Source organism: Centruroides sculpturatus, unplaced genomic scaffold, assembly GCF_000671375.1.
Source record: "Centruroides sculpturatus isolate CEXI.00-Female unplaced genomic scaffold, Cexi_2.0 scaffold1637, whole genome shotgun sequence".
In the NCBI taxonomy this organism is placed as follows: domain Eukaryota; kingdom Metazoa; phylum Arthropoda; class Arachnida; order Scorpiones; family Buthidae; genus Centruroides; species Centruroides sculpturatus.
In genome coordinates this window covers 124,837-146,900 of record NW_019385816.1, presented here as the reverse complement: position 1 = coordinate 146,900, position 22,064 = coordinate 124,837, and the positions used below count along the sequence as shown (strand labels likewise).

Here is a 22,064-nt window from a genome sequence, read left to right as displayed (position 1 = left end):
AGAATATATATATATATAAGAATATTAAAAAAATATACAGAACTTAATTTTCTAATTATTATTGGCTCGATAATACAGTACAATATAATTTCTCTCTTGATTGGTTTATTGTAAATCAAATCAATAATATTATGCTTACAATTATAAGTAAAGTATGGAATATGGATAATGTCTAAATTGTTTATTTTCTATCTGAAAAATAATAACGAACTCTTACTTGCCTAGAAGTAAAATGGCGATTTCCCAAATTCGCGTTTCAGCAATTTCGTGAACATAAAGAATAAAAATCCATACACTTTTCACAGATGAGAAACCAGAATTGAGTAATAACGATTCCACAAGATTGTGGAGTATTCGTCTTACTTAACGCTAGTCTGCGGCACTTATTTCGCGAAATAAGCCTGGGACCTTACTTATGGGTAGCAGTACTTACGGGTCAGATTTTGGTTCTTTTCTTCTATCTATTATTTACCTCTTACTTCATGTTGCTAAATGTCTTATATAGAATATTATGAAGAATATATATAAGCGGCATATATGAATTTTATCAGCTCATTAATGTTTTCATCTAATGATATATCAGTATCAATTTTACAATAAATAAAATATCTAATGTAAAATAAAAGCAATGATTACAAGGGTACAAAGTTTTGATAAAATTCACCAGATATAAACATGAAACACATTTTTCACATAATTTAGTATGTTTTTCAAATAAAATTTAAAATTTCATTGGCTATAGAATATTTCTACGTTTCGTTATTTACATATCTAAATTGAAGATAAATAAATAAATATTGACAAATAAAATTAAATTGTGTAGGAGAAATAAATTTATTTCTTAGACACAGTTTAATAAGTGTAATATATATAATAAAATTTTATCTTTATTAAGGTATAAAAATGAAAAAATAAATAAAACAGTTTCTGAATGCCAAGTCAAAACAAGGCTTTTTTCTGCTTAATAATAAATGAATGCACTTTTTGCAAATTAAAGTTAAATCGTTTGAAATGAAAAATAAAAAATTAATTAATTTTAAAATTCAATGATGGTAATTTATATTAAATGATACGACTTTTCTAAAGCTTGTGTGAATTATATTTGAGTGCAAGAGCACTTTTTGAAAGGAAGATTTATTTAAATTCATACTAAAATATTCCATCCAACCGGAAAAAAGAATTAAATTCAGATTTTGTGACTTTTCCAAAAACATTTTTTCGTCACATTAACCACAATGCCTACTTCAATATATTTTTTACTTCTGCTCTATTATTATTTATATAATATTCTAATAATAAAATATTTCTAATTTTTGATATATTTATCTTAAATTTATTGAAATTAAAAGCAATTTTATTTAATAATATCCGGTTTTTATAACATAAATTTTTATTTTAATTGTTGTAAAAATTATTAAAATTACAGATGGTAAAGTTAAAACGCTATTAATTAATAGTAATATTGTTTAACTAATCATTTTAATTAATTATAACAAATAAATAAAGCACATTCTCGAAATGAAATTAATTCTAAGTGTTTTAATTATTAATTCATAGTTTACATAACGTTTAAAAATTTTAATTTAATAAAACTTCAGCAATAACATTAAATTTTCAATAAGTTTACTATTTAAGAAAACAAATTTTCGTTTTATTATAGTGTTTCAGAAAAATAACATAAAATTTATATTAGCATCAAGTGACAATTAAATAAATTTATAAAATGTTAGTTTCTTAACTGTTAAAACGTTTACTTAACTGAAGATATGTTAATTTAGGTTTAAAAAGAAATTTCAATTGATAAAAATGTACATGTTTTTAAATTTTAAGCAGATTTTATTCCTTATATATCAATTGCATATGTACTGTATAGCTCGTTTTACGAATCTTGATTGGGCTGCAAAAATGGGTCCAGTCTATTTACTTAATGAAAAGAACGGATTGTTTGATGAATCTGTAACAAGATCATTGTGTGTTACCAAAAAAAAGGGACTCTGAATTTTTAAAATTTTCAGGGCCCCAACCAAGTACAACATATTGCCCTGCCAAGATAAACGGCTTGTAAATGCTCTTCAAAACGGACTAAAGAAGAAACTAAATTCTGTTAGTTTCTTCAATCCAAGTACTTTTTAATAAATTTAGTATTTTAATTATCTCAGATTATTACAAAATTTAATAATTTTAAGCATTTCTTACGTGTGAAAAATAAATATCAAAAGCGCCTATTAGCATTTATCGTCACAAGCATCGAAGTGTCTAAATTAGATTAATTTTAATAAAATTTGGAATAATAAATATTTATTATTAATATATAAAATAATTATAACATTCGAAATGTATTTTTTTCTATATTATTTATATTTTACAACATTTTAATTACTATTGTTCTTTTGTATTACAATAACAACTCAATATAGAATTGTTTTATATGTAAGAATATAAATAAAATTTTTACTCTTTTTTGACCCTTTAATGGTTTAAATTATATATTCGATGTTTTAAATTTTTAATATAAACAATGAAGATTTAAATAGACGAAAGTCAATTTAGTTTGAATTATTTATTAACTGAATTTAGTAATATTATAGCAATAAATATTAGAAAGCAACACAATTGTCATTTAGTACGGAATAACAAATAATTATTTTTTTATTTTACTTTATTTTCTCTTCTTATTATAAATGATGAATAAGAATAATATATTTTTTATTTCATTATTATTATTTTTATCAAAATGAATGATAATTCTTCTAAAAGACCTTGGAATTAAAGTACAGTAATCAAAAAATAATGCCTATTCCCAGAGTGAACTTACAATCTAAGGCCAAATTATTTTTGATTTAATCAGATTAGAGTTAACAATCAAAATTATAAATATGTATAAAAACAATTGAAATGTGTAGATTAAATTTTTACTATTTTAAAAATTAACATTATACAGGTGTTGTAAAATGACAATCAAACTGTAATTCAGTTTATAATTAATATAAACCATATCAACCATTATGATTCATTTTAAAAGTCAATATGTTATTTAAATTCAAAGCCAAAGACTTAATTAACATTTTTATAAATAGTATATAACTTATTAGATTCTCCATAATGAATCTGTATTATGAATTTTATGTTTTACTTCAGACTAATTAAATGAATAAAATACTCCTAACTTATACGTTTATTTGTTTTATAATTTTGAATTTAAATAACTTAAAATCTTATTATATAAATTTAAATGATGTTATTTTAATTAAGTTCAGAGTTTTTCATTAAAAAACATTGTTCAAAAACATCCATTTTAATATCAGTTTTCAAACTGCATGCTATATCGCGTGGCATATATTATATCAATTAAATTAATCGAAATTTGTAACTTATTATAAAAATAATAACTCTAAAACTATCACGACTATAATTTAAAATAACATTTTCCTTTTAATAATAAAAAATAAATGATTTTTAAATTATAGGTAATGCATTAGACCCATTATCTAAGTTAATAATGTTATTATATTTTTAGTAAATTGAAAATTGAACTTTCGAATAAAATTATTAAATAAAGTGAATTTACAACTAAGACAATGATCAGATACTGTACAAATTGAGACGATAATAACTACATCATTATTCTTTCTTGAAGTAAATCTCGGGTATCTTATCCCATTTGTTATTGTCACGTGTATATAGATTCAAACTAATTCACTAAAGAAACTGTAAAGAAAAATTATTTTTTAATAAATTTAAATAATTTTAAACATGTTTTTCAAGCAATATAATTTAAAATTTCGTATGATTTCTTTATAAAAGATATATTTCGCTTAAAGTAAATGTAGACCTAAAATACTTCCTCAACATTTTAGCAAGATAATCACTTTTAATGCTTCAAAAACCTTTACGGATCGAAAATAATATATAGTTTTTCCCCTTGAATTTTTNTATATTTTTAGTAAATTGAAAATTGAACTTTCGAATAAAATTATTAAATAAAGTGAATTTACAACTAAGACAATGATCAGATACTGTACAAATTGAGACGATAATAACTACATCATTATTCTTTCTTGAAGTAAATCTCGGGTATCTTATCCCATTTGTTATTGTCACGTGTATATAGATTCAAACTAATTCACTAAAGAAACTGTAAAGAAAAATTATTTTTTAATAAATTTAAATAATTTTAAACATGTTTTTCAAGCAATATAATTTAAAATTTCGTATGATTTCTTTATAAAAGATATATTTCGCTTAAAGTAAATGTAGACCTAAAATACTTCTTCAACATTTTAGCAAGATAATCACTTTTAATGCTTCAAAAACCTTTACGGATCGAAAATAATATAGTTTTTCTCCTTGAATTTTTTAAGGAAAATAATATAATTTTTATTCTTTAATCTAATATATAAAATATATAGAAAACTTATATTTAAATTATAATAATATACAGAAATGTAAATCTATTATTAGTATTTCTAAAATTTTATGTAGACAGGTTTATTATGATTTTAAAATTAATATTAGAACAATTATATGTTAAAACGATAAGCAATGTTTTAAAATTTAGTTTGTTTAACGTATTAAATTTAATAGTAAAACTGATATAATTTGTTTTTCATTAAAATTACTTTATATAAAATATTAAAAAAACTGCGATGATAAAGAAGAAATTTATTTAATTTTATTGTAATTAATTTTGGAAAATTTGTCTTCAGGAATATCAAATTATATATATTATACGTATTTACATAGACTATAATTTATTAAAGCATTTTGTGTCTCTGACACTGTATGACTTGAAACTATTGATCATGAATAAACGAGGTTATGGCATTTTAGCAAAATATTTTTATATATTATGTTATATATATATATTTTTTTAAACTAAATTGTTATAAATAACATAAGAGCAGATGGGAATATTGTAATAGTAAAAAGAGTAATGTAGGAACATTCAAAATACATATATAAGTACACTAATGCAATAATTTTGTAATGATTAAGATTTGTAAGGAAGTATTGTATTATGTATATTTGAATCTTAAAAGTGATCAGGAAAATTATATTATTTTTAAATATGTGGAAAAATAAAATTTCTATAAGAATAAACATAATTAGAAATCCTGTCCTAGAACTGTATTATAATTAATTAATTTTTAAGGCAATAATTATAATAAGAAGTTAAAAAAGTTATAACGTAATAAATTTAGAAAACACATTTTTATTTTCTGTTAAAATTATCCAAATAACCAAGTTGGTCTCATCGTCACGAGGAAATTAAGGTTTGAATTCAATATGGATTTTCATAAATTCAAGCAATTAATTTTAGTCAGGAATAATTCATTTCTTGTTCATGATCAGATTTACATTGGAGCCTGATCCATGCCAAGTAATGAATGGAATTATGAACAGAGATCTAATACTTTCTTTTAAGATCTTTTTTCTATCAAACCGAATGTAATTAAATTATTGATGAAATATAATTTTTCTATCTTGTAGAAAATATAAAAATCATATTTCACCAATAATTATTAGATATTGTAGTAAATTTGATAGCACGAAAATTCTAAATTTGTTGCGCAAAACAAAGTTCAAAACATCTTAAACGAATACGCTATTAATATTCCTCAGTAGCAAAGATAATTAATGAATGTTACTAAACAAAGAAAAAAAATAATGTATCATCCATCAAGAACCAACTTATTTATTTTTAATGAATCTTCGTTAAGATATACTTGTTATGTAAACCTATTACATCATTTATTTATTTCATTATTATTATTTTTATTTCTTTACTTTTTCAGTTCCTTGATGAAATTTTTTTTATTTTAAATTGAAAACTTAAATGTTTTATATATATTTACTCGATTACTGCATACTCGTATAAAGTATTAAAATATTAAAAAATTCTATAAAAAGTAAAATTAACACAAACGTGAAATAAGTATATATTTGAAAGGAAATAAATTATAATTTTGATCGCTTTTTCTTTTGGTCCAGGTGGAATTCTATAATCTACAATATTTATGTGTTATACTTTTATTTGATTTTTTATATACTGTTTAAAATTCACTCGATTGGATTAGTTAAATACAGTAAATCAAGTGTATACATGCGTGTTTAGGCAGAATTGTTACTTAATAGTAATAAATAGAATAAATTATTTTTAATTTTTAATTGATATTTCTAATTTGTTTCGTGAATAAATATCACAACTAAATTTTCGAATATATTCTTTTTCTTCTAAATTTCTATCCCATTTTTGATAAGTCATTTTCTTATACTCCGTTGTAGCATTTAGCGAAAAAATATAACAGATTAAAAATATGCATTCCAAAATTAAAATCTTTTTAATTACTCCAGAAAGATTACATAAATTAATACAGATTTTACGATTGACGATTAAAAGTTCAGGAATTCACAGATGATTTCCAATAGTGAAAAAAACTTTCCAATGAATCAAAACTAAAATATGACGTTTTCAATATTATTATTTCTAATTTTAGTTCGATTGTTTCGTTTTCTTTGATATTGCGTATATTTTAATATTATGATGTATAAAACTATACATAGGAATTCTGAATAAAGCAATATACTGTAATAAAACGATGTCGTATGTACAGTACAGTATAAATTATACGCTAAAAATAAGTTGAAAAAACTGTTCGTTTTTCTAAAATGAACTATACCATTGACTATAGGGTTCAGCTCTGGACAATATGACCGTGAATATTTGTAATTGATGGCTTGTTCAGTCAGACGTGGTGTGTTTAGTACGAAATGGTTAAATTTTTACGTTATCTATTATTAAACAAAACTCCGTAATCTGCTCTTTAGATCACCGCAACTGTTCCGAAGAAACAAAAGAAATAATTCCGTACCGTACCAATGTTATATTTAACAACTCCTGAGAGAGCCGAGCAACGAGAAACACTCTTCTTTCCTGTTCGGTGGACAGATTATTGTTGTGTTTAAGTCTTTAACCGAGTATAACTAATGTCTATACGCGAGTTTCATCAAAACAATAACAATAATTTTGATATTTGGAATTGGAATGCATGTTAATGTTCGTGCGTAACAAATTCTTTCATTTATTAATCACGGATGTTGAGTTCTGATAATTATTTTCTTCGCCCTCTTCGTGTTATGTTGGTTTCCTTCAGATATTCGACAATCGAACTTTTCGTTATATTATAATTTTCTAACATCGTCTTGCTGTCATCAGCAGTGAAGAAATTATCCGCCTCTACGATTTTATGCAGTACAGAAGACATTTCTTCTCTTTAATCCTTTCCTGCTACGTCTTTTTTAAAAAAATTCCTTTTTAAAAATTTCAATCTCTCTGATATTATCGAAACTTTTTGACCATTTATATATCGTACTCTTGCTTATTCTTACTCGGAAAGAGATGATTTATCAAAATAAAGACACACTCGAGAATGGTAGAACTTTAAAATTTTATTGAAAAGTTATTACTTTTCATCCCTATGTTGCGATTTCCGCAAAATCTTGAGACAATGAAGCCGTCGTCTATCTGTGTACAATACTTAAAACACTAGCTCATTCAAACCTAAGCATGATAATTCACAAAAATATGCAAGATAAGTAACAGTGTAACAAAAAAACAATCGAAATAAAATTAGCAATAACATTGTTAAAAAATTCAATAATATTTTGTTTTAGATTTATTGAAAAGTTTTCTTTAATTTATGAAATCTTTCGCCTCTATTTTGTAAATTGTCGAGTTTCATGAAAAGTTTCCTTTTGTTATTGCGAGTCGTTCGAACTGTTAATCGTAAAATCTGTATCAATTTGTAAAATCTTTGAGTGTTTAATTGCAAAGATCTTAATTTTGGAATAGATATTTTCATTTGTAAAAGGCTCATTTTTCTCTAAATGCTGCAGGGTAGTATAAATCTATATCTTCGACTCAATCGAATTGGAAAAGTGTACAATTTAGTTCTCGCGTAAAGTGCTTTTCTCAGAAATTAAACTTCACCACAGGGTTTGTTGCGAGTCAATCTGATCTAGCTGAAAAGTGGTGTTATCAAAGGCTTAATAATTACCAATAAGAACTTTATAAACAACTAAGTATAATAATTATCAAAAAATACAAAACAAAACGTTTAATTAAGAACAGCTACAATGAACTGCTTCAACCGCTACGTCTCTCTCATCAATTTATACCCATTCTGTATATTGACGTCACAACTGCCGCCTACCACATTTACATACGCTCGTGCTCTTATATTTCTTTTCCCTGCTGGCAGTAAACTCTACACATAACAAATTGTTTAAAGTTCGTTGATCGATGAATAAACTAATTTAGTGGTACTTTTGACTTTTCTGATTGTTTCATTATTCCGGACGTTTAACGATCACACGGTTTATGGCGTTCTCCAGGGACTCAGACTGAGAAATAAACGAAAAGGCCAAGATGCTTTGAATTTTTGGGTCTTACGATCGGAAGTGTAAAATTTTAGCCCTGGACTAAACAAAAATAAGGTGATAATGAATGAAATAAACTTGGGTTCCTCCTCACAAAAGTTTTAAACTTCCTTAAATTATATCTGATTCCGTTATTATAATGCAAATGTAGTCCAGGATGTATAACATCCTAAAAGATAATCAAAATTAGTCTATAATTTAAATTATTAATACTGTAAATAATTAAGCTATAAACTCTAAATCTCAACGGAAATCATATGCGTGATTTCCGTTGAGATTTCGACATGTTGATCCTCAATAACAATGCATATTGATTAGAACCGATGCTATTTAAATTCAAGCTTTCTACAATTATTCATTTAATGTCAAGTAGGTGAGAAAAAAAAATGTATGCTGCCAATCGAAATTCCCTTGAGGTCCAAAACCAGAAAAGATTGCTCATCACTGTTCTAGATGATATCTTAGTCATTTCTTGGGAAGAAAAAATTGGAATTAAATTAATTCATTTTCCATATTAATAAGCTAGTTCAAAAATAAATAAAGTTTAAAATCATTAAATTGGTAAAATATATATTCTTAGAAAAAGTTCCTTTTAAATGAATAAGAATTCATGTTCTGTAGCTTAATAGCTTCTACGAAAGAAGCCCCTTTACTACATGTTATATTCAAATTTTTCTGCAGGATACCGTCTGAATATAGATATTATCAATAAAATTTATAATATAAGCGTTATATAATTTAATAATAATAATAATACTGTAACAAATAACAAAAATCAGAATGTTTAAAGATAGAAGAAATAGGTTTTAACTTAACTGAAAACCAAAGTTTTGCAAAATAAACTAGAAAAATAATTAAGATATTTAATTTCAAATATATTCATTCAAAGATTCATAGAAAGAATAGAAAATTAATAGGAATTTTAACCGAAACTTTCATTTAATACTTCGTCTTTTAAGTAATCGATTTAAAAATATCTTAACAAGGAATATAAAAGTAAAAATTTCAAAATGTAAAAGTTAAGAAAAAAAAAAATTAAAGATTTATGCTATTTTATATCTATCTAGTTATATAGAAATTATAAATAATTATATTTACATAATGCACATATAGTCTCTATATAGATCTTCTTTTTTTTTATTTTTACGATAAACAAATTACTGATATAAAATATTAATATTTACTGTAATTATTGTGTTATTATAAAAATAAAAATATATTATCTCTTTTAAATTTAATATTTCTAAATTTGTTTTTGTTATATTATAGGATATTAAATGATTTTACTTATTAATTTTTTATTTATTCCTTATAATTGTCATTTTTATAGTAGAATTTTCTAATAATTAAGGAATAAAATATCATTCGAAATTGCGAAATTACAGTTTTGAATTTCTAAGAAAAGAAAAATAATATAAAATGTTCTAAAAGAATCAATACTTTAGAAAATGATTTTTAAAAAATATAAAATGAATTGTTGTATTTCTTGAATTTTTTAAAAATCATTTCTTTTTCATTTCAAAAATTTCTTTAATTTTTAAAAGTTAATAATTTAAATTATTTCAAGATAAATATAAAATATTTCATTTTTAATATTTTCAAATCAATAATTTTAAATGTAATCATTTTTTTTCCTAAGAATAATACGAAATTAAATGAAATTATCATGAAATTTTATACGTTTACATATAAATTAATTAATTTTTTTCGAAAAAAATATAAACCTTACATAAAATTATTTCTTATTTGTTATTTTTAAATGTAATTTAATTTTGTATAACTGAATAAAAAATTTAAAAAGTATTTTAAGTTTATAAAAATTACAATTTCAATCACGAATTTACAGTAAAGTTTACAACTCACTTTAACATAAGTGGTGTTTACTATGTGTACAAATGAATGAGTTCCATTAGGCTCTTTTTTTATAGTCGAATTCAACCAGTCGAGACGAAAATATCTAAAACATTCGAAACTTTTGAGCCATTTCACGAACAAAATATCTATTCCATTCTTCTACATACAAGTAAATACAGTAATTTGTTTCTAGATTCTGTAGAGAATATATATATATATGTGTGTGTGTGTAATATATGGATATATTCTCTACAGAATCAGGGAAGAAATTACTCTATAGAATATATATATATATATATATGTAGCAAGTCGAATAATAGTCGATGCTTACGACTTTAGATCAAGACTTAACTAAGAAATTTATTTAATACATTATTTTATTTGTAAAATATTTTATCATTTGCCACATATGCATAAGCACGCGCTACATATACACAAATACACAATATATATATGCATACGTATGTGTTTTATTTATATTTATATCTGTGTAGTGATCACATTGGGAAAATTCAAATGCAGCTAGAACCTCACTAACTCGGACTAATTGACAGAAAGCCTAGTACTAATTAGCGAAGTTTTTAATCAAATGCGTATTATATGATTTAAAAAAAAAATAGATTTTATTTAGTCAAATTTTAACGTGCACTTTAAATGAACAAGTACAGCGGTCTGATACTTTTACAATAGAAAAAAGTAGTAGTATTTTTCTTATCATTATTAACATTTACTACTAATTTACTACTAATAACATTTACTACTAATTTGAGCTTTACAAAAGAAGCTAATTAAGCAGCAATTTGAAAAAAATGTAGATCTATAAATTGCCACTGTTGTCTGTCTGTCCTTTCTTCCTTAATCTCCAGAACGGAGATAGATAGATGAAAGACGATATCAGATATAAAAACCTTAGGTTCAGAACGCCCCGAATACGAACTTCTGGTTTTGCACCGAAAGTCACGTTATTTCAATTCAAAAATTTCCCCCCAAAAGGAGTTAGATGACCGGCATGGTCATCTATCTAACTGCTTGTTTACAGGAAAAGTATTGTTAACAGGAAAAGTATGATGTACAGGAGCAAAACACTACTAAAATCAAGAGCATATATTTAAAATTAAATAAATTGAAAATATGATTAAAAATTTCAGCCAAGCATTTTGACGATGTCACAATAAATAATTGCTCGTTTTGTTTAATTATTTTTGTTTTCGATTCCTTTTGTAACTGTTTCTTGATTACATCTTGACTCATTTAATAAGGTAAAAGTTAATATCTTAATTAGAATCGACAAATTCTTATTTTTAAAAATTAAACAATGAAAAAAATTGTCCGGATTATCGAGAATTACTGGAGTCCGAATTAACGAGGTTTTTCTTTATATGACGCTTTCTTTATATGATTTTTTTTTATTGAAATTTATCTTAGGTCTTATATGATGGAGACTATTTCATAAAATAAGACAGTTCGTTATTAAATTTACTACTGGCAATAATTATGTATAAATTAACACGCGCTAATTAACAAAACAAACTTCGTGGACAAATTTTTTAAACTAAAGTCGTGTGACGATCATTATTTGTTCTAATTATTATTAATATCGATGTTATATATCAACGAAGCGATGTCATCAACTTATAAACAAATAAGAATGCGTCATGTATCTTAATTTATTTTTTAAAAATTGTTTTTAAAATTATTTACAAGATCATGTAAACCAATTGAATGCTAAGCAAACGATGGCTCAAAAGTCAGCTAACCGAAATTCATATATTGAAACCAGTTTGGAACAGCTGCTTGTCATTATTCGTAATTCAGCCGTATATTTGGAATCTACTAAATCTCCAATAATAAAAAGCAGCTGTTTTAAACCGGTTTTAACCGTTCTTAAAATAATCTTAAGAATATATTTCAGTTAACTAACTTTTGGGCCGTTCTCTATTAAAAATTAAACTTTTCAATGACTACATTTCCCATTTTTTTTTTATAATTAATTAATTTTTTTCGAAAAAAATATNTGAAATTATAAAGTTAAATAATATATTTTTAAATAATTAAATTTCTGTTTATTGACAATACATTTTCCTATTTAATTTTCAAAATAAAATTAGCATCATTATCATCGTTCTCCGTTCAATATATTATAATTTTATTAGATTCTTTTTAGCCATTTCATTTCTTAAGCGAAAAAAACGGATAGACCGACAGTTTTAGCTTTGACACACGTAATGAAATTTAAAATTTACATATAATTTAAATGATCAGAATTTTTATTTGAAATATTTATGACTTTTCTTATATTTATTTAATTAAATCTGAAAGTTAATTTTATTAAAGTATATATTTATATACTTGAATTCAGAGGAAAAAACATCTCCATGGAGTTTCTAAGTACTTGAAGTTGTAGTCATACATGAGTGATCAAAGTAATGAGTATGTACAGTACTCCAAATGAATCACATATCGAATCGACAAAATAGACCTCATTATCTCGATTTTTTGCTTGTTCTGTAATCTCTGATTAGTTTTATAAACAGTAACAACACATAAATTAGCTACTGAATATTAAAACAATAAGAATAACCAGACATTTCGATTAATATTTTATATATGAATCTATTATAAATGTTTTTAAACGCAAAAAAAAAATTAAAAATCTTTCATTTAATTTTAAAATATTCAAATTTGTAATTTATCAAATAAGAGACTTAAATATTTATAATTTTTTTATTATTATTGCTCATTAACATAATTTAATATATTTTAAATAAAATTATGTCAAAGTTGGGGTCTTATTCTCCCAAAGTCAAAAATATATGAATAGAACAAGCTTGATATAGTCTTTACCCCATCTTACCTTTCTCAACTCCACTATATAACTGTTTAGCTATGACAAAACGAATCTATATTCGTTAAATTTTAAGCATATACAGTATTTTATTCAGTTATACTAAACAGTAAGTGCTTACTGGATTTTTATATAAGCTTATTTATTTTTAATCTAGAAACAATTAATCACATTACGTTCAATGATTAAAATGAAAGCTGATACATTTACTTAGTAAATGTTATTATATTTGTTATCCGAATACTTTTTAATTAAATTTATTTATTTTTCTAATTTACATTAATATAGGTTATATTATTATCACGTCTATAATAAATTTAAAAAATTTAATAATTAAAAATTATAAAATAAAACAATTTTTAATTAAAACGCACTATTAAAAACGTATATTTACATTATTTTTAAATTATTAATTATAATTTTAAAGTTATAGTTTTTAAATTGTAATTTCTTTCTTTATAACTGTAAGATATATTTACTTAAATATTAAAAAAAAATATATTATAATTTATATTATTATTAAAAATAACCTTTCTGGAATCAAAAGTATTCAAATAAAAACACTTACTAGATATATGCTGAATCGACACACATCATTATTCACTTCAAGATTTTCAATTTTAGGCATGTATCAATGGTTTTCAGATTGAATTCTAGATTCAATGTTAAATCATTGATCATCTGAGAACAACTTGCTTTGCATTTAAAACAAGTTTACTTTATAAAAAAAAAATATATGTTTTATTAGCACATACTTTTATAAAGTTAAAATCTGATTTCATGTTCAAACTGATAGAATATTAAATATAAAAAAAAAACAAGAAATACTTTATATTCTTAATTTATGATGCACTCAGGATCTGTTTATATCTTTTTTACGTATAAAGTTCTTATCTATTAATATAAATACTGTATAAATATTCGGATATATCTAAATATCATTTATACGAATTCTTCAGATCTAAAATTTTTTATAATTTCCTATCAGAATCGATAAAAAAAAATTAGTTTAGCTTTGTTTACGTACAGTACAACTTAACGACGTACTACGTTTGATAAAAACATTGATAAATCGATTTAAGTAAAAAAAAATCACTTCAAATAAATAACACTGAATAAAATATTATTTTTAAACATAATTTGTATATGAGAAGATTTTTTTTTATCTTAGAAGCAATTATTTATAGAATGAAGTGTCATTGATCTTTATCGTTCATTCAGTGAATAATGCATGAAGTAGCATTCTAAATGAGCATGTTTGCAGTTCTATTATTGTAAAATTCATGCGCAATTTCAAGATATCCTCTAATAACATCATGGATTTTTAAAAATTTTCGTTTTAGTAACAATTTCTCTACGTTAGAAAACGTTTAGAGCTTAAATATTGATAATATAGCCGTTAGTGGCTGTGACGTGTAAAGATTAATATTCTGTTATATTACAGTTAAAAAAACTTAGATTAATTACTCCTCTATGTTTCAAACTAATTTAAAATATATATTTTCGTTTTTTTTTATTCGACTAAAACATATAGATCCATAACTTTTTATGTAGTTTATTTTTAAAAAATTGTAAAATTATTTTGTATAGAAAATGTTTAAAATTAAAATTTATATAAATGTAANTTGCAATTCTGAACGTTTCGAGGTTCTCAAGTCTAAAAATGTATAAGGAGGATCTTGAGGAGGACTTGAGGAGGAGGATCATGTTTTTGACTGTTGAACGCATTCATTTCGTCACAATAGTGTAAATTCTTACGTCAACACAACGTCATATTCATGTTTTCTCATTACAGAAATATAAGAAATGACGTCAAACTGACGTGTAAGTATAAATTATCCTGACAAATCGAATCAATTGTTACGGCGGTTAACTTGTCGGTTTACATTCAATTACAAAGTATATTCATCTCAATCATAAATAAATACCTTAATAAAAGATGTTTGCGATCAAAGTTTACATTTCAAAAAGACATAATGCGGGTATTAATCAGCGGGACGCCCTCATACGATGGATTTATAAACAGTTAGTAACAAAAAGTCCACTAGGGTAATAAATGGCGCTGCAACAACGTAGTGGTTCAGTTAAAATGTCTCCAAACTTTACGATACTGTTTGTATTGTGTGTGTATACTTAAGTTAAAGTTATCCACTACGGTGTTGTAGCGCCATTTACTGCACTAGCGGACGTTTTTATAACTAACTTTTTTTATGCTTGGCATGAAATTCCATCACCGCAGAAGTCTCCCTAACTTTACACTTTACATTAAATAATCAGATAAATAAAATAAAAGCAGGTTTGTATTTAATTTCTCTCATTATGTCTCATAGTGTATTAACAGTATTAAACATGAGCCAATCGTTTTATTCGCTTCTGTCCACGTGACATAAATTATGATAATTTAAACAATCGCTCCGCCCACTATTGCAAAATGGGAGGAGCATAATTTTAAAATTAATTATACCTATTTAATCTATTTATAATATAAATAAATTGACCTCTTAACAACGGACAGCGGTGGAAACATTTTTTAAAAAATGGCCGCTGTTCGGAGGTTATTTAACACTCATTTCAAAACGAAACTTTCCCCATAAAATGGCCGCTATTGAGAGGTGTACTGTACAGTACGTTATAGAAGGTTCGACCGTATTTACTTAAAAATATCTTTATATAAGAGCTGGAAATTAATGAAAATTAGCATGTTTTTTAGTAGAATTTATAAGAACAAATTACATTTTTACGCTATTAAAAATCTAATTTAAAAATCCTGTAAACAATTTTTATAGCAAACGAGTAATTAAAAAGAATTATTAACAGGTCTTTTTTTTTAAATTTTTTGCTTTTGTATATTAACAAAAGCCACACTTTAAAGAATTTTTAAAACTTTAATTGGATCTAAAACTTTTTTTAAAGTTATTTAATTGATTAAAATTTATATAAAAATTGTAAGAAAAAAAAAAGGCTAATTTCATCGTTTAATGACCGAAAAATATTTTAAAAACTTCTAATAAATTCGAATTTAAAAAACAAAAATTCATATTTTTTTAATTAACAAAAGTAAATAAAATAAAAATTAAAATTCTTATTATTATTATTATTATTTAAAACTTTTTTTCATAAAAAGTTCTTTGTTTGTCTGAAACTTTCATATATTTTAGTAAAGGATTAAACATCTTAACTCAGAAATATTGAACTAGTTTAGAAGGGATTAATTTATCCCGATTAAGGAAAAAGAAAAGAAAATCCTTTTTTTAAAGCAAAAGCAATTTTACCAGTAACACTTAAGATATCACTTTTCCTCAGATTAAGTTTTAATCCCAAGTCTAACATTTCTTGCCAACTTAGCCTATTATAACGAATGAATGATGAAAAGGAACAATCTCGAATTTCAAGAAAGGAAAACTTTTTTTTTTATTTTTTTTTAACCAGCCTTTACTTTTTTATTAAACTCTAAAACTTTCCAGACAAGAGTTATATCACAAATTTGTATGAAACTTTAAATTTATTTATACTTAATGTCAAAAATAGTAAATTCTTGCATTGTTAACATTTCACTTTACTGATATAATATATCTTTCTAAATTTAACTTGTAGATATCACTAGCTAATATTATTCTCGTAAAACTTATCTGAACTATTATTAATTTTTACAAATGTAAAATTTATTATATTGTCTTTTCATTCTTTAAGAATAAATTTTAATTTTAAATATTTTATGACTTCTCAAAATACTTTATATTGATAAAATATGAATATAATACAATATCCAATTTATTTAGTTCCATTTTTACTCATCTCTAAGACGTAATAAACTTCGTAAAAGAACTTGAAAAGAACTTTTTTTTATACAAAAAAAATATGTCATACTACATACATTTCATATGCATTCTATTTGCAAGAATTTTATGCGCAAAGAACTGAATATTGTATCTCTAAATAAAATTTTATCATACAAAATGTACTCCTTCATATAAAATGTCTAGTAAAATTTTTATATGTTGAATAAATATAAAATATTCTTCATTTTTATAAAAACAAATTTAAAGGTATTCCATTATTAAATTTGATCGGCAAAATTCGCATAAAATCTGCAACAAAATTTCTAATTTTCTAGCTTAATACTATGCAAAACTAAATTTGAATTTTTCTCATAAAATTCCATTTACAACTCGCTAAATTTTAACATTATTTTAAATTCTTGTGACTTACAAAAGTCTTCTCATTCTTGATGGCTAAAAATTATTATAGATATGATTTATTGACACTTAAATTCTTATTCATAAATACAGTATTTGAAATATGATGTATTTTCTTATGAAATCTTAAATTATTTAACATGTTTTCTAATAAAAATATCATGTACTTTATTTCAATAAAAGCGTTGAAGTTTATGATTTATGGGGTTTTTTTTTATGTTGAAAAAGAATCGTTAATATTTTAATACTATTTTTCTAAAAGGAATTTTAACTTTATTTAACTCCAAAGCTTCAAAAGTATTATCCTCGAAGGCTTCATATCATTTAAAAGAATCTCAATCAAAGAAATTAAATTTTATGATAAACTGGAGTGCTTATATTTGTAAGTAGATTTAAAGTTTTCAATTAAAATCACATTGGCAGATTCACTACTCCATATTTATTGGGTTTCAAAAAACACCAAGTTAAATTTTAATATAGTATTTTGTTTCACAAACTTTAAAATCGTGGCTTGAATTTGACATTGGCAATTCTTTCAATACTATACCATATATTTTTAAGTATAAATTAACAAAATAAGTATAATTTCATCTGTATATATAACCCATTCAACAGGTGTCCGTCCTTCCTTCCTTCCGTCCGTCCGTCCTGTAACCGTTTGATAACCGACACTAGAGGCGCCCCTATTGTGTGTCATATTTCAAACATTCAAATTAAATTAACAATTTTAATTATTATTTAAATTAACAATATAAATNTATTCTTCAATAATGGATATTTTTTTTAAAAATACACTAGATATAAAGTAGATTACAAAAATTCTATTGAATTACAATTCTATTAAATCTGTAGAGTATTTGTAAATAAAACGAATAAAACATAAATAATTTTTTAATATTTATTTTATATTCTTTTTAGAATATAAATTTAATTTTTAAAAAACATAAATATTAATATATGTTTACAGCAAAAAATAATTTTAATTAATAGCAGAAAAGAAGCATTTTCTTTTTGAATTTCTGTCAAAAAAACAAGTATAAATAAAAATGTTATTAAAATTTTCTGAATAAAATAAATATAAGAATAAATCAGAATATTTACTTTAAAAATAAAATTAATTACTTTTTAATATTTTGAAAAATTACAACTAAAAAAATTTAAAAATTATATTTTTATCTTTAAATTCATTATTTTTTTAATACTTTCAAAAGTTAATTTTTTATTTATTTTATTTTTATTTTTTGTGATTATTTCATTTTTATTAACTTTTATATATAAGTTAATTAATAATTTGTTTGTATTTTGAATCTTTGACAATACAATAATTGTTCATATATTTGGAAAGTAAGATTGTCTGCATTTTTTTTTTTTTTTTTTTTTTTTGAAATTTCAAAAATTTACAATTTAAAATTAAAATCCTTCAGGGATTAAATATTTTACTTTTTATTGGTTTTATACTTTAAATGCAATTCTTTTCATTCAGTAAACAATTTAAGGATTCTTAAGAAAAATAAAGCTGATGGAAGGATTTTCTGTTAGCTTTATTTAGCTGGAAAATCAATTTATTATTATGTTTTTTTTTCTGTCCATTAATGTTCATAGATGTTTTACACGGTAAATGTGCTAGAATAAACAATGTTCTCATGCTTTTCCTGATTTAGAACCTGTTTTTTTTATTTATTTAAAGATTTTACGGCAAATTGCTTCTCTACAATCACAATAAAATGAGTTTATAAATCTTTTTTATAGAGTTTATTATAAAGTATTGTTAAAAGTTTTTAGATTACTTTACACAATATATGTATGTAATAGGCCTATATATATATAATATATCATAGTTTTTAATACTTCAAATAATGTTGTATTCAAGGTTTGATAACATTATTTTTTATTTATAGGATATAATGGGTGACGACACAGAATACAGAATTCGTCTTGTGATTCTTGGAGGAGGAAGAGTTGGAAAGAGTTCGATTGTGAAGAGATTCCTCTTTAATGCTTTCTGTGAAAAATATCGTCCGACAGTTGAAGATCTTTTCTGTCGCGAATTTGATATCGGTTCTACAGTTTTAAAAGTAGACATAATGGATACCGCTGGAGATCTTCAGTTTCCGGCCATGAGAAGGTTATCAATAGCAAACGGTTTAGCATTTCTTCTCGTCTATAGCATAGATTGCCCAACATCATTTAATGTTGTCAAACAATGTTTTGAAGAAATAAGAGAACAAAAAAAGGATTTTCAAGAATTGCCAATAATCGTCTGTGGAAACAAGAGCGATCTTGGTGAAGAAAAAAGAGTGGTGAAGAAGGAAGACGTGGCCGAATGGGTTTTTTGTGATTTGCCACGTCTTAGAGTTAAAGTCATGGAATGCTCTGCCAAAGAAAACATAAATATAAAAGAAATATTTAAGGCATTTTTACAATTGTCTAAAATCCCTTTACCAGAAGGTGCTAGTCTGAGACGTCGTTCAAGTGCTCACGTACCCACAGGAAAATCGACACGAGTAGCTACAAGCTTGAGTCCTCATCACGATGCAGGTTTTGATGAAAGTTCTGGTTCAAGAATAAAACCCAGAAGTCGAAGTTTAATCAGAAGAAGCAGCAAAAAGGTTTCCAAATTGAAAGAACAAGCCCAAGACGTCGATGACTGTGTTGTCTCGTAAACAGGGTCATTATAAGTTTGAAATAAACAAACATATCTTTGTTTGTGCCACATATCTTTTTTTCCTTCTTCTCTTTATTTGTTTTGTAAAATGTTATTTAGAAATAGTTTAATGTAGTTCAAATACAGACAAACATAAAAAAGGTATTCTGTAATTTATGGCTCAAGCCGAATGAAATTAACTTCATAATTAAACAAAAAGAATAATGTTTGCTTAATGAAAGAGTATTTGAAACGAACTATAAACAAAAATTTACATTAAAGTACATTACACATTAGTAAATTAAAGAAACAAATACATGGAAAAAATCAATAATTAGAATAAAATATTTTAATTTTATAGCCGCATCGCATCTTGAAATAACATTTTTGAAATTATATCGATAGTTGGATAAATAGGACATTAGAAAGGTGTGTGCCCTTATTTACTGAATTTATCTTAATGATTTAATGAATTCTGAGCATCTGGTATCGACAAGCAAATACTGAAATAGCATATGTAATAACTTTTTATTAGTCTCTGAAAAGATTAATTAATAGGTAAAAATCAAACAACTTACTTTAAATAAAACTTCATATTTTATAAAGCTATTTGGTTTGCACCATACCTTACAGGATATCATAATATAGAATGTAAACATTTACATAAAAATAGACTTCATTTTACTCAATTGGAAATCTGTGGTCTTTCTTTTTCTATAGGAAATGTATTTTTTATCTTAAAATCTACAGATATTTTCAACTCTTTATAATCGTTTCACTAATCTCAATGGAATTACATTACACATGAAACAATAATTGAGCCTTTATTAGCTATGACAGAAATAACGCATAAAATAAACCTTAAAGAATCTATATATCTTGGACATTTAGGTGACTGATATCCTATAATTCTAGTTATATCTGCACTGAATATTATAGTAATGAAACTATAGATGTCTTTAGGGTAATTCGCATCTTTCCTAAACTTTTTCAAACGTCAGAATGAATTAGGTATTGTTAGGATGCCTATTTATAATGATAGTCAATATATACCTTATCAAAAATTAATTTTTAATTATGATTTTAAAATATTTATTTAAATGAATCTTAATTATTTATTCGAATAATTTCAACCTTAATTAATATTTAAAATTGAATTTTGCGAATTATTTTTAATAACAGCTTTAAATTTAATTTTTAAAAATAGAATAATAATTTACCATAAGTGTATAATTTATCAAACTAATTATATGGATCAAAATACTTGACTTGAATATGTAAATGCAAATGTAAAGCCAAGATATTTGCCTTAATTATTAATAATCACTGAATATTAATATGCCTTTAAAATAAAAAAATAACCAAAATTTCATACATATATATAGATAAGTGATGAAAATTATATAATAATTATTGAAAAATATTGTTAAAATATCTATATTAAAAAATTCTGAATGCCTAATTATAATGTCAAATGCCAAATCTGGTTAAGTTTTAAGGGACCAGAAATAAAGTCTATTAAGAAAAAGTATTTTACATTAGCAGGCTTTATGTTTGCAATGATATATTGTTGTCTACTCAGAGTTTCATTTTGAAAAGATATAGGGCTACACATTTAATATGAGCCCATTTACTGAACCGTGAAGCTCCAAAGAAAATAATTCTCAGAACGTTTTGACAAATTTATATGTCGAAAAATTTAACTCTTGAGTATCTTTCATAATTCAAGGATATTTTCTAGTGCCATTTGTATATATTCTACAGCAGTACAATAAATATGAATTAAAGAATGAGCAAATTAGTAAAAGATATAAATTATAATAAAGTGTTTAAGAAAATTAATCTTTCTCTTTATTAAGGTTGTTCACCTAATTAGGTTGCAGAAAAATCAATAATAATGATATTTTAATGATTTAGTTGTTGTGCAAATTATTGATCAAGTAGAAATTAGTTCTCCTTAATTTATTTTGCTAGAATTTATTTCTCATACCCAATGAATTTAAGATCTTTTCCTTCAGAATATTGCCATAAATTAAACTATAAAAATTCATGTAAACTTACGTTATAGTTTTAATAAAGGCGTTAA

The 22,064-nt window shown here is 23.9% G+C and overlaps 1 protein-coding gene across 1 annotated transcript in view; it reads left to right on the top strand.

Annotated features, from left to right (window-relative positions):
• Positions 1–22,060, top strand: part of LOC111642296 (ras-related protein Rap-1A-like) — a 23,221-nt gene extending 1,161 nt beyond the window's left edge. Inside the window, exon 2 of the mRNA XM_023388628.1 lies at positions 19,233–22,060. Within this exon, the coding sequence (XP_023244396.1) occupies positions 19,239–19,997 (759 nt within the window). The 5' untranslated portion in view covers positions 19,233–19,238 and the 3' untranslated portion in view covers positions 19,998–22,060. The remainder of the gene's footprint in view (positions 1–19,232) is intronic.
• Positions 22,061–22,064: the final 4 nt, after the last annotated feature.